At 34.5% G+C, this 12,181-nt stretch overlaps 1 protein-coding gene across 1 annotated transcript; it reads left to right on the top strand.

Moving 5' to 3' along the window:
* The first annotated feature begins 8,254 nt into the window (after nt 1-8,254).
* On the top strand, nt 8,255-11,484 carry LOC114270069 (putative receptor-like protein kinase At5g24010). The gene has a single exon (XM_028211464.2). It carries the CDS (start codon nt 8,632-8,634, stop codon nt 11,116-11,118), a length of 2,487 nt encoding a protein of 828 aa, XP_028067265.2. The 5' UTR covers nt 8,255-8,631; the 3' UTR covers nt 11,119-11,484.
* Nucleotides 11,485-12,181: the final 697 nt, after the last annotated feature.

The following is a 12,181-nucleotide window of genomic DNA, read 5'->3' as shown; positions in this document are numbered from 1 at the left end:
GTTCTAAATTCAAATATCTAGCAAATTGTTCTAATCATACCTCTTTTTGACACCGTTTGAGGACACTTTTTATTTTTCAAACACAAATCACCTGTGCTGGAAGTTAATATAACTCACTATCCTAGAAAAACCAGTTTTCTTCCAAAATTTATTTCTCCATTTTAAAATCATTTTTATCCTTGGTATTCTTCTCAAAATATTTTCCTAACTCGATGAATTAGCACCAATTAAAATATTGTAATGGTTGAATTTCGTTTGGTTTGGGTTTCATATTTTTTTTGTTAGACCATACAATGCTGAAAGAAGAAGTGTATGAATTCCTAAGAAACTTTGTGATGAGTCTTAAGACATTCTGTCATATCTATTTTGGTTGCCATACGTGATTGCGTTGTGCTATATAAACATTATGACACTGTGGTTATCAAACTAAAACTCGTACATGCATGAAAATGTGAATTAGATGACGTAAAGAAAAACGAAATTGAACTCTTATATTAAAATTTAAAAGTGATGGGGTGAGCCAATTTAGAATCTTGTGCAAGTGAGTTGTGAACCCTAACATGGCACGGGAAGGTATTTCGGCTCTTATCGATATAGACGATATAAGGTTGGTGGTGCGGATGTCACAACATAGACCGTTCCCTTGAGGCAGATCGTGATGTCACGACTCGGGTACGTAACCCTGGTGCGTGCGTGGGCATCATTGGTAGTTACAGCAAGTAAGATTTGAATATTTGACCAAGGGACAGTTAGAATTGCCCGTGGCCATTGCTTAGCGATTGAGTGGAAATAGTGCTCTGCAGGGAGTTACTTAAACTTATCTGATAAACTAAATCTATGAGAATTTAAAAAGAAAAGTGAGCATTTTTCCTTATGATGAAATACTGCTTCTGTTTGCCATTTTTTTTTTTAATCTATTGTTATCATTTCAATTGATAGCATTCCTGTTATGCTTATTAAATGCTACTTGTTATTCTGTTACTGCACATTATTCATTAATTGTAAGTATTATTATCGGGGTGGGTATTTTCGGGTTATAGTATCTTATTGAGCTCGTTACTCATTGGCATTCTCATTGTCCTGGCATTTTATGCTAGGTACCGAAGAAACCGAAGGGAACACCAAGGCCTTGCAAGGCGACATTCAACTTTGGTTAGCTTAAAGAAAGAGTGTCCAAATTCCATGAACTATTTTCTAAATTTTCTAGTTTTCCATTAGTTTTCTTTTTCTTTTCTTTTTTTTCTTTTTTTTATATATTTGTGTTATTTTTATGTACTAAGACTAAATTGTAATTTAAGAATTTTCAATTTCTGAGTTGTTAATTAATGGATGTTAGTAATATTGGTGGCAATATTGATTTTAAATCTTATTATGATGTCCTTAAATTTTGGAGCATCATACCAAATCTTTTATTATCTTACATCACTTTTAGTCCCAATTTTATTACTTCATTTTAATTACCTTCCATTTCTTAGTTCATTTAAGTACAAAAGTGAGCTTTTAAGTCTTCTAATAGAAAGGAGTACCAAATCAATTGTTGTTTTAGGCATGAGAGAGATGTCATTCCGTTGGTAATGAACCCCCAAAAGGATTAAACCATTAAGCACAATAATCTCAATGTAATGACCCCGACCTCCAATTAATGCTAATTCTGATTAATTATGCTTAACAGTAATTTAGGAAGGATTTGGGATTTATTTGCATGTGTATTGCATTATTTATGTGTTTCTATCTGTTTGCCATAAAATGATCTGTTCGTGTCTTTGACTTTAAATTGCGACTTGAAAGCCTTATCGGCGTCCGAATCAGAAATTGACTTGATTTATGTGCTAGTTAGGATTTATAGAATTTTATGATAGATTTAATTAAAATTTTGTTCGAAGCGATTAAATTAGATCAAATAACATTAAATTACACTAGTCCAATTATTTACGAAATTGCCCTTGAGTGGGCCACCTTAGGGTCATTGTTTGAGGACTTAATGTATACAATTGAGGCACCTTTTCTTCAGCCATTTTCCTTAGAACAAACCGTATGAGAGAGAGAGCTAAAGAGTTGGAAGAAAAGTTGGATTCATCTAGGAATTAGCTTGGAGAACTTAGGAGAATTGAAGGAGGATTGCATGTTTAAGCTCCCACACATGAATTGAAGACCTTAAGGTAGTGAATTCATCCTTTTATTTATGAATGGGGGTTGTTCTTGCTAGGTTCTTGGTGAAATTGGTAGTTGAAGTCAAGATTTAGCTCAAAGTGTGGTTTTGAGAGTCCATTCATGCATGCATGCATAAATTTCCATGCTTTTGTTTTGAATTCTAAGATTTCTTCCATGCATGTGTTAATTTCACTCTCATTGTGGTTAGGCATCTTGTTGTCCATCAAATTATCAAGTTTGATCATGTTTTGGAGGGTTTGGTTTCTAGGAGATTCTTGCATGATACATTTAACTTATGTTCTTGAAGTTTTCCTTGAAATTATGTTTAATTGAACTACCTTTGGGCTTTGATTTAGCAAATTGATCTTCAAAACATGTCATGCTATGAGTTTACAAGAATTTTCCAGAAAATTAGCCCAAGAGGATCAAAATTGATGCTTTAAAAGTTGGTTTTGAGCTTGGAGGTTCAATTTAGAAATTCCAAATTTTGGACCCACGCTCGAGCGTAGGACTTTACGCTCGAGCGTGCACTCTAAATACACGAACCCCGCTCGAGTGTGGAAGGTAACGCTCGAGCGTGAAATGAGTGTATCCAGTACTTTTCACATGTTTACAGTCCACTCGAGCGAGGGAATGCACGCTTGAGCGAGGACTTGTGTCTTACGCTCGAGCGTGGATCGAGCGCCCATCGAGCGTGATTTTTGTGCATCCAGTACTTTTACTGTAGTGTACAGTCCGCTCGAGCGAAGGAAGTCACGCTCGAGCGGAGATCCTTTGTCTGCATGTCCGCTCGAGCGTTGAAAGCCACGCTCAAGCGAGACTCCTATTTTCTGAAAATTTTGAAAAATGTTTTAAAACGTATCTTTGCTTCCTCATTCCATCCTAGGCATTCCTAGGCCATGTTTTAGACTCTATAGTGAGGGTAGGAGATTAGAAACACACTAAGAGCCAATGAAATAAGTTTTGTACAATTAGAACGTTTGTTTTATGTGTGCATCTGTTATGTGTTGTGTAGGTCACGTGCCACGTACCGTTTAACCAAGTTTACTTCGTCTATCTGACTCAAGGCCCACTGTGAGTAATAACTCTGTAAAGTTATGTTCAACTTAAGTATTTTCTGACTGGTATTTTATGATCTATTTTTTGAAATGCTATCTCACGAATTATGAATGAATGTCCAATTTTCTGAAAAGTAATTGTGGCACCCTTAGTTCACGTGGCCCTCGCCCCGGGGGTAACAATACTGTGGCCAATTTGCATGTGGCCCTCGCCCGGGGGTAACAATACCACGACCAATCTGCACGTGGCCCTTGCCTGGGGGTAACAATACCATGGCTACTTGCACGCAAGATATGGACCTTTATAGTCGTTGGTACCAACTATGTATGTGGGTCTCTGGACCAATCTGATCTGATAGCTAATGGGTGTACCACGTATGATCTTATGCAAAATCTGAATATGAAAATGTATATGAATCTGTTTCTGTTTTGAAGTCTGATTATGCTCTGACTTAAATGCTGGATTCTAACTTGTGCTGGACATCATTCATATAACCCCTTTACTCTGTTATTATTCACTGGGCTTTTGCTCACAGTTTATATTATATATGTAGGTGAAACGGCACTTGACCAGGGCTAGAGTTGACGGCCTTCTATACTGTTTTGTGCCTCCGAGGAGGTTCCGATCGAAGTTTAATGCCATGGCTGTTTTGTATTCATGCTAGTCTTTGTATGTGTTGTAAGGGCAGGTCTTGGGATGTAATTATTTTGTAAATGTTGGTGTCCTTGACTGGCATGTTTGTCTATATAAATAAGTTTTAAAATGTTCTGTCTCATGTACGTTATCACAGCTCATTGGACCTTGTCTATTTTGTTTTATTGCTTCCTCAACCCCTTATTACTTGATAATCTGTTCAGAGGCCTTTGGTAATCCACGGATTACTGGCCGGTTACGGTGCTAAACCTACAGGGGTGGGTTTGGGTCGTGACACTCAATCTCAAGCTTAAACAAGCAATTAGTTTGAAACAACTTTTAAAACAAAGAAAAAGTCAAGAAAGGAGAGAGGTTGCAAAGGTGATTAGAGATGAAAACAAATATGGAAAGTAGAAAATAAACACTATCAACTCAAATAGGTTGGTGGCTAAGGCCTAAACCACCAACTCTATGAGGACTATTATACTACAAGCATGCTATACAAAGCTCAAATGCAATGAACATTAAAAACAGTCCTAAAATGTGCTGGAATGAAAACAAAAATAGCTAAAACAAAAAGCTAAAATATTGAAGAATTAATACTAGCACACAAGCACAAGGAGGGGAGGCTAACCCCTCCACTTTTTGGACTTCAAAACATGATTTTTGCCTCTGAAAAATCTTTGAAAATTAGTGGTAAGAAGGTCAAAAAAATGTGATGAGAATGTGGGAAACATAAGGGTAAATGCCTTAAAAGTAAGGTGCAAAGAAGGGCTATCAACCCCTCTACCTTTAATGGCCTTAAATCACAAGTTTCAGCCCAAAAAGACAGATAATAAATAACTCAAAAACAACAAAAAAACATAGAAAACAAGTAGTGTAAAGATGGTACAAAAGGACTAGAAGGTATACCTCTTCAAGATGAATGCTTCTTTGAGTTACAAACCACCAATTTCACATTCTCAAGTGCCTTAAGAGCTCAAATTCAAGCTCAAATCACCTCAGTAAAAAGTTCTCCAGATTTGGTTTAGAGTGTCTAGGCAAAGGCTATTCAAGTTGCCAGATAGAGAGAGAGAATTGTAGAGAGAGATGAATTTTTCAAAATTTGCTCTTCAAAAATATTTTCTCACTCCGAAATTTTTCTCACCTTGAAAGCAAGAAGAGAGGTCCTCTATATATAGAAAACCATGTGCCTATCTCGGAAATATCTGTGTAAGAATAGCTAGTATAGTGTGGGAACAACTGGTAACAAATATCTGCAAATATCTGGCTTTTTACACAAACGGCCAGAAGGCCACTAAAAGTGGGTTGCCCGCAACTATTAGTGGGCGGCAGGCAAAAATCTGCTTTTAGGCCCAACTTTAAATGGGTATATCTCCCTTATCTGGACTCGATTTTAGGTCATTCTTGAGTCTAAATTGAAGCCATGGAAGTCTACTTTCTAATGGCTGTGGCCTCACATCTAAATTCTAAGTGTTCAAAGATATATGCCTATTTTAGTGAAGGCTGCTCATTTCTGTCCTAACGGATTGATGCCCAACTTTCTCCTCAATTAGTTTTCTTCCATCTCCTCCTATTTTCTTCAACTCCAAACCTAAAAATAAGATGTTTTTAAAGTTTTTTCAAAGAGTTCACATCTTTTTCATTTATTTCCACTTTGTTCTTATTCGGTTTACCGAAAAGTGCAATATTTTAAACGAAATACGGGCCTCGGAATATCGTAGAAACATTTTCAAAAATATTTTGAAAAAGAGGGTTTCAAGGTCTAAAATAGTTTTGGTCAAAATAGGGTGTAAGGTTGGGATTTAGAAGCTCTTCTTACTAAAGAAATCAAACATTTGCACAACATAACTTTCATCATCGAGTGATCAATTAGTGGCACCCAAGTCTTAAAGGCAGTACAAAATGGGATGTCTACAATATGAGTGTTCTTGCCGTTGATGATGACCAAATTTGTTTGAGGCTACTGGATGGTTTGCTTTGAAAATGCCAGTACCACAGTTTGATTCTCATCTTTTATGCTTATTTCTTTGTTTTCTTGTGAGATTTTGTTCCATTGATCAGAAATGATTCTTCAAATTTTGACGCAATTTGTTTTTGTTTTTGGGGTTGAAGTTTGATGGAAATTATCTTGATTCATTTTGCTCTTGTCGGTCGACCGGCTAGTCGACTCTCCGAACGTCTTGTGATTTGATGAAAGTTACAGTATTTATCATTGGAGTGGCTAATATCAGATAAAAATTAATCATATTTTTATTTAAATTTAATTAAATTTTTGATAAATTATTGGAGATGTGATTAAAAGACTAGGTTTGTTCAAGCTTATGAGCACTTAGGGCACATAAAGTGTGGTAATTGAATGCCGTTGTCTTGTATGTATATGAGGTGGAGTCCACTTATATCCCACTTTTTAAGTTGATGCCAACCCACATGCCTTTTTCTTGAGAATATGTTTGATTTTAATAATATTTTGTTTATTATTTAATGTGATATATTTGTAATAATTGAATGAATGAAATTATTGCTCGCCTTATTTTATTAGTATTTGGGGATGTGATACATTAAATAATAAAAATTTACAAAAAATTGTATAAAATTTTCTATAGATTGATTTATCAGTGTCATTTTTGTAATTAAATATTACTTTAATATATATTTTTATTTTAAAATGCTCGGTTTTAATACGATTAATTTATGGGTGATTATGTAGAGTTTATCTTCTCTTAGCAATTTTTTTAGATAAAAATATGATAATATAAAAATGTTAAGATTATTTGGTCAAAATAATTTTTTTCATGGAAATTATACGTTTAGGGTTTTATAAAATACAAAAATACTATATCCCTCTAATTTATCACACATTTGTGTGAGTCCCACACCCATATGAGAGATTTGATAGAATATTTAATAATTCATTTGGGATTTATAGCATTTTCCTTTTAGGAATGATAAATTAGGTGTTTTAAACATTTTTCTATAAAATAAACACTTCGAATAATCGAAACGAGACTTATGATGACTCTACAAATTTCTCAAATTCTATTATATTGAGATATAAATATAAAAAAATATGCTCTTATAATATTTAATTTGTCAAAAATTCCATGTACCAACACCACATAGCCTATTTAACAATTTTTCTACATTGTGGGTGTTTGGAAAGTTGTTATTTTAGTAGGCTATTTTAGTTTTTGACTATTTTAGTAAATTAAAATTTTTGTATTTGAAAAGATAGTTAAATTTTTTTATAGTTGGGTGTGATATTAGTGAGAGAAAAAATAAAATAATTATGAATTTAATGTGACATTTTATTTTATTTATTATTTTAACATATTTCATCTTTTTGTAAATGTTAGCCTAAAAAATCAAAAAAATTGCCTTTGCCAAGTATGCCAGCGAGACCTTTGTGGATGCGAATGGTTCATTTTTCAAAAAAAATATAATTTAATATATTTAGTTTCAGTTTTTTAAATTTAATTTTTTTAAAATTAAATTTTTTTCGTGCTTGTTTATTTTTATTAAATATTTTAAAAATTTTAAGCATTCTTTTTACTTTTTTAAATACACCTTACTTAAATATAACTAAAAAGTAAAATATTTGTAAAAAAAAATTTCAAAAAATTAATAAATACACAAAAATATACTAAATTTTTATATATTTTTTATATTTTTGATATTTGTAAATTTTAAAAAAAATTACGAAAATTATACTTTTTAAGTGTATTTATGTTAGGTGTGTCTAAAAATTTAAAAAATTACTTAAATTATTAAAAAAATCAGTAAAAACAAAAAAAAAATACAAAAAATAATAAAGTAGAATCTTTTGAAAAATATTTTTAGAAAACCCAAATCAAGCAATATTTTTAAAATTTTAATTTAGTTATATTTTTTTTTCAATTATTTATTAGTCATATGAATAAAAATATATTATTATTTTTTATTAAATTATAAAAAAAATTACTAAAAATAAACAAAAATTCATTCAAAAAATAATTTTTGAAAAATTAAACCAAATAGACAGATAAACTTTTCCATTTTTTTAAAAAAAAAATCCTTCTTGTCTCCTCCAACTAATGTGCAATTCTCCCCAAAGAAAAAAAAAAAACTGCATCAAAATCTTTCAAATTCCCATGGCTCCATTTTATTTTTTTTTGTTATAGGAAAATCTTTTCACTTGTCTGCAGATTAAGGTAGCATCCGAGATCCCTACTATTCATTCTGAATTAGAAAACTATAACTTGAAAATTTATCTTGATCTCTCAAGATAAATTCTACTTAAGTCAAGATTTACATAATAGAAGAGTATTAAATCCATGCTAAGTGTGATGAAACTATGTAAAAGTAACCTCCTAACTAACTGTATTACACCAAAAAAAAAAAAAAAAAAAAAAAAATTCATCTAAAAAAGTTTTAAACCTGGAACCTGACGGCCTAATCCCAGACCTTGGCCAAGTTGCCAACCATCCGTGGTTCCATGGCTCCATTAACTCTCTCCTTCACTGTTGCTTTTCTAAGCTTTACATTTTGCTACAAAGTCAAATGCTCGCTGTTTTCGCCACAAACTCTCTCTCTCTCTCTCTCTCTCTCCTACTTCACAGTTCACTGACAGTACTCTCTTGACCAACCCCAATATCTCTCTCTTCAACTTTTTTTTCAAAGAATCCACAGTTTTCTATTAATGGAACACCAAATCTTTCTTGTCTTCTTCTTCTTCTATCTCTTCTCTCCCCTTCTCATCTTCCCCAAAATCCTTCACTTTTTCTGAAGGAAAAAAATATCAAAAAATCAATGGAAACTAAAACCAAAACCACTCACACTCTCTCTCTACCTTTCTCTCTCCTCCACTTGTCACTTCTTCTCCATCTCTCCATAGCTTTCACTCCTCTAGATAACCATCTCATTAGCTGTGGATCAATCGCGAACACACCTGTGGATAACAGGGTCTTCGTTGGTGACTTGACGAAACCCAACTCGGTTTCTCTTTCTTCAGGTCAATCAATCTCTCTCACCAATCCAAACCCATCTTCAAATTCAATTCCACTTTACCAAAAAGCCAGAGTTTTCACCAGAGCTTCGAGCTACGAGTTCGAAATCAAGAAAATTGGAACTCACATGGTACGTCTTCACTTCTCTCCATTCATTTCTCAGAGTTATGATCTCAACACTGCAAATTTCAGTGTTTCGGCTAATGGGCTTTCGATTTTGAGCCATTTTGGTATTAGCTCCACTGTGCTTAAAGAGTTCATTTTGATGATCAATGTTGTGAAATTTGAATTGTTGTTTGTGCCTACGAATCAATCTGGTTTTGCTTTTGTTAATGCAATTGAAGTGTTTTCGGTTCCTGATGATCTCTTTTTCGAATACGAAGCTAAATTGATTGGTCCTAATGGAGATGAAGTGTTCGACAATATGTCTAAACAGATTTTAGAAACTGTTCATAGGATCAATGTTGGGGGTTCGAAATTAACCCCTTTCAATGACACCCTTTGGAGAACTTGGATCCCTGATGAGGATTTTCTACTTCTGAAATCGGCTGCAAAGATTGCGAGTACTACTCATACGCCAAACTACGAAAATGGCGGTGCAAGCAGAGTGAGTGCTCCAGATAACGTTTACATGACTGCACAACAGATGAATAGGGATAATTTAACTACAAATGCAGAATTCAATTTAACTTGGGATTATCCGGTGGATTTGGAATCTGCTCGATACTTTGTTCGTTTGCATTTCTGTGATATCGTTAGTCAATCCCTTAACTTGCTTTACTTCAATGTGTTTATCAACGGGTTTATTGCGTACAAAGATCTTGATCTGTCTTCGCTTACATCCCACACGCTTGCATCTCCGCGTTTCATAGATTTCGTTGTGGATTTGGATAATTCAGGAGTTGTGCGGATTAGTGTTGGTCCTTCTGATCTTAGTAGTTTGTTGAGAAAGAATGCTATATTGAATGGGGTAGAGATCATGAAGATGGTGAATTTTATGGGTTCAGAAGATCGGTCCAAGAAGATTAGTAATTGGGTTTTGGTAGGTTCAATTGTTGGAGGCTTTGCTTTTTTGTGTGTGGTAGCCTTCACTGTTTTACTGATATTGCGAAGAGTAAGGCAGAAACAAAAACTAAAAAAAACAGAAAGTATGGGTTGGACGCCTTTACAAGCACACAGAGGCAGTTCGCTTAGTAGGCTGTCTGAAGGGACTGCCCTTGTATCCCCAGGATCGATCCCTTTTGCTGAAATACAATTGGCAACAAACAATTTCGACAAAAATCTTATTATTGGTTCTGGTGGATTTGGCATCGTTTACAAAGGGGTCCTCCGAGACAACACAAAGGTGGCGGTGAAGAGAGGTGTACCAGGATCTAGGCAAGGCCTCCATGAATTCCAGTCTGAAATAACAGTTCTGTCAAAAATTCGACACCACCACCTTGTTTCACTTGTTGGGTTTTGTGAAGAACAGTCAGAAATGATACTTGTCTACGAATACGTGGAGAAAGGGCCATTGAAAAAACATCTATATGGTTCAGGACTACCGCCTTTGTCTTGGAAGCAGAGGCTCGAAATTTGTATTGGTGCTGCGAGAGGCCTTCATTACCTTCACACGGGTTTGGCACAGGGAATCATCCACCGCGACATCAAATCCACCAACATTTTGCTCGATGAGAACTATGTCGCTAAGGTTGCTGATTTCGGGCTCTCAAGGCCTGGTCCGTGTCTCAATGAGACCCACGTGAGCACCGGTGTCAAAGGCAGTTTTGGGTACCTTGATCCAGAGTATTTTCGCAGGCAACAACTTACGGATAAATCAGACATTTATTCATTTGGGGTTGTGCTCTTTGAAGTTCTTTGTGCTAGACCCGCTGTTGATCCATTGCTTGCGAGTGAGCTTGTCAATTTGGCCGAGTGGGCATTGGAATGGCAAAAGAAGGGCTTGCTTGACCAGATCATTGATCCGTATCTTGTGGGGAAGATAAAACCGAGCTCTCTGAGAAAATTTGGTGAAACAGCGGAGAAATGCTTGGCTGAGTATGGTGCAGATAGGCCTACGATGGGCGATGTGTTGTGGAATTTGGAGTATGCACTTCAGCTTCAGGGGAATGGAAGGCAAAGAGGAGCTCATGAAGAGAGTGGTGTAAATGCTCAAGAACTCCCAGCGGCTAGGGTTGTGCCCCGAGCTCTGTCGAGCGATGGTGGAATTGAGAGAGATGATGGTGATGGGGTTTCAGATATATCGGGAAGCCAAGTTTTTTCCCAATTGATTACTAATGAAGGTAGATAGTTCAGATGATTATGATGGGATGTGTTCAAAATTACGATAAAATATGCTCAAAATTATGATTCAATCAGATTGTGTTGCAACTCTAATAACGCGTTGAGGAGTAACTCGGAGTTGTGAGGAGTAACTCGGAGTTGTGGTTCAATGTGAATTTTGTCGTAACTTTAACCACAAGACATCGTAAAAAAAGGGGGTGAGTCATGTGACATCGTAAGAAAGGGGGTGAGCGCCAAAGACGATCGTGATAGTTTATAGGTTATATTGTAAAATAAGTTCAAACACAGCATGAGCTACAATGTCCAAAATTTATGTAGAAACATCCATACATTCTGAGGTATCAAATGAAGTTTTAGCAATATTTTGTTTCAATTTCTCAATTTTTTTAAGTGCATTTCATTTCCTTGTCAAGCTGGGCGTGTTGGATGTCCTTCTAATCTTGTGTATTTGATATGGCTAGTCGACTGACAAAGTCCCGTTTGGTGTAACTGTTAAAACAGATTATAAATTATAACTTAATAAATTATAAATTATAATTTTAATCAGAAACCGTTAATCTGTTTGGTGTAAGTATTGAATTATAGATTTAAGTTATTGAGTAATGTTTGTTAAATAAACTGTGGAGTAACTTTTTCAATTAATTTTTATTTTTTGTTATTCACTACTTGTCTACATTTCTCATAAAGAATAATAATAATAATAATAATAATAATAATAATATTCTATAATCTATTTGAGTCTTTTTCTATTTTTAACAAAATAAAAAATAAAAAAATCTAAGAGTGTAACTATAAATTAACATGTTCACAATAGAAACTAATAATCAGAAATAAGCAACGAGCAGCTTTTCAGAACTAATTTTTTTGACTTAAAATAAATTATTAGAATAAAAAACTATTTAAAATAAATTTAATCAAATAATTCAAAATAACTTTTCAAAAATCACAAGGCATAAATTGACTTAAAAAAAAAAAACCTAAACAGACACCCCCAATGAAGGCGTGGTAGGAGGATGTCCTCTCCATCTCCACTGAGGCCTGTTTGGCAAAAATTTTTTTTTACTAAAAGA

This window comes from Camellia sinensis, chromosome 8 (genome assembly GCF_055761805.1).
Source record: "Camellia sinensis isolate YWXY chromosome 8, ASM5576180v1, whole genome shotgun sequence".
Taxonomy (NCBI): domain Eukaryota; kingdom Viridiplantae; phylum Streptophyta; class Magnoliopsida; order Ericales; family Theaceae; genus Camellia; species Camellia sinensis.
The sequence above is the reverse complement of the archived record's forward strand: the minus strand, read 5'-3'. Positions and strand labels throughout refer to the sequence as shown.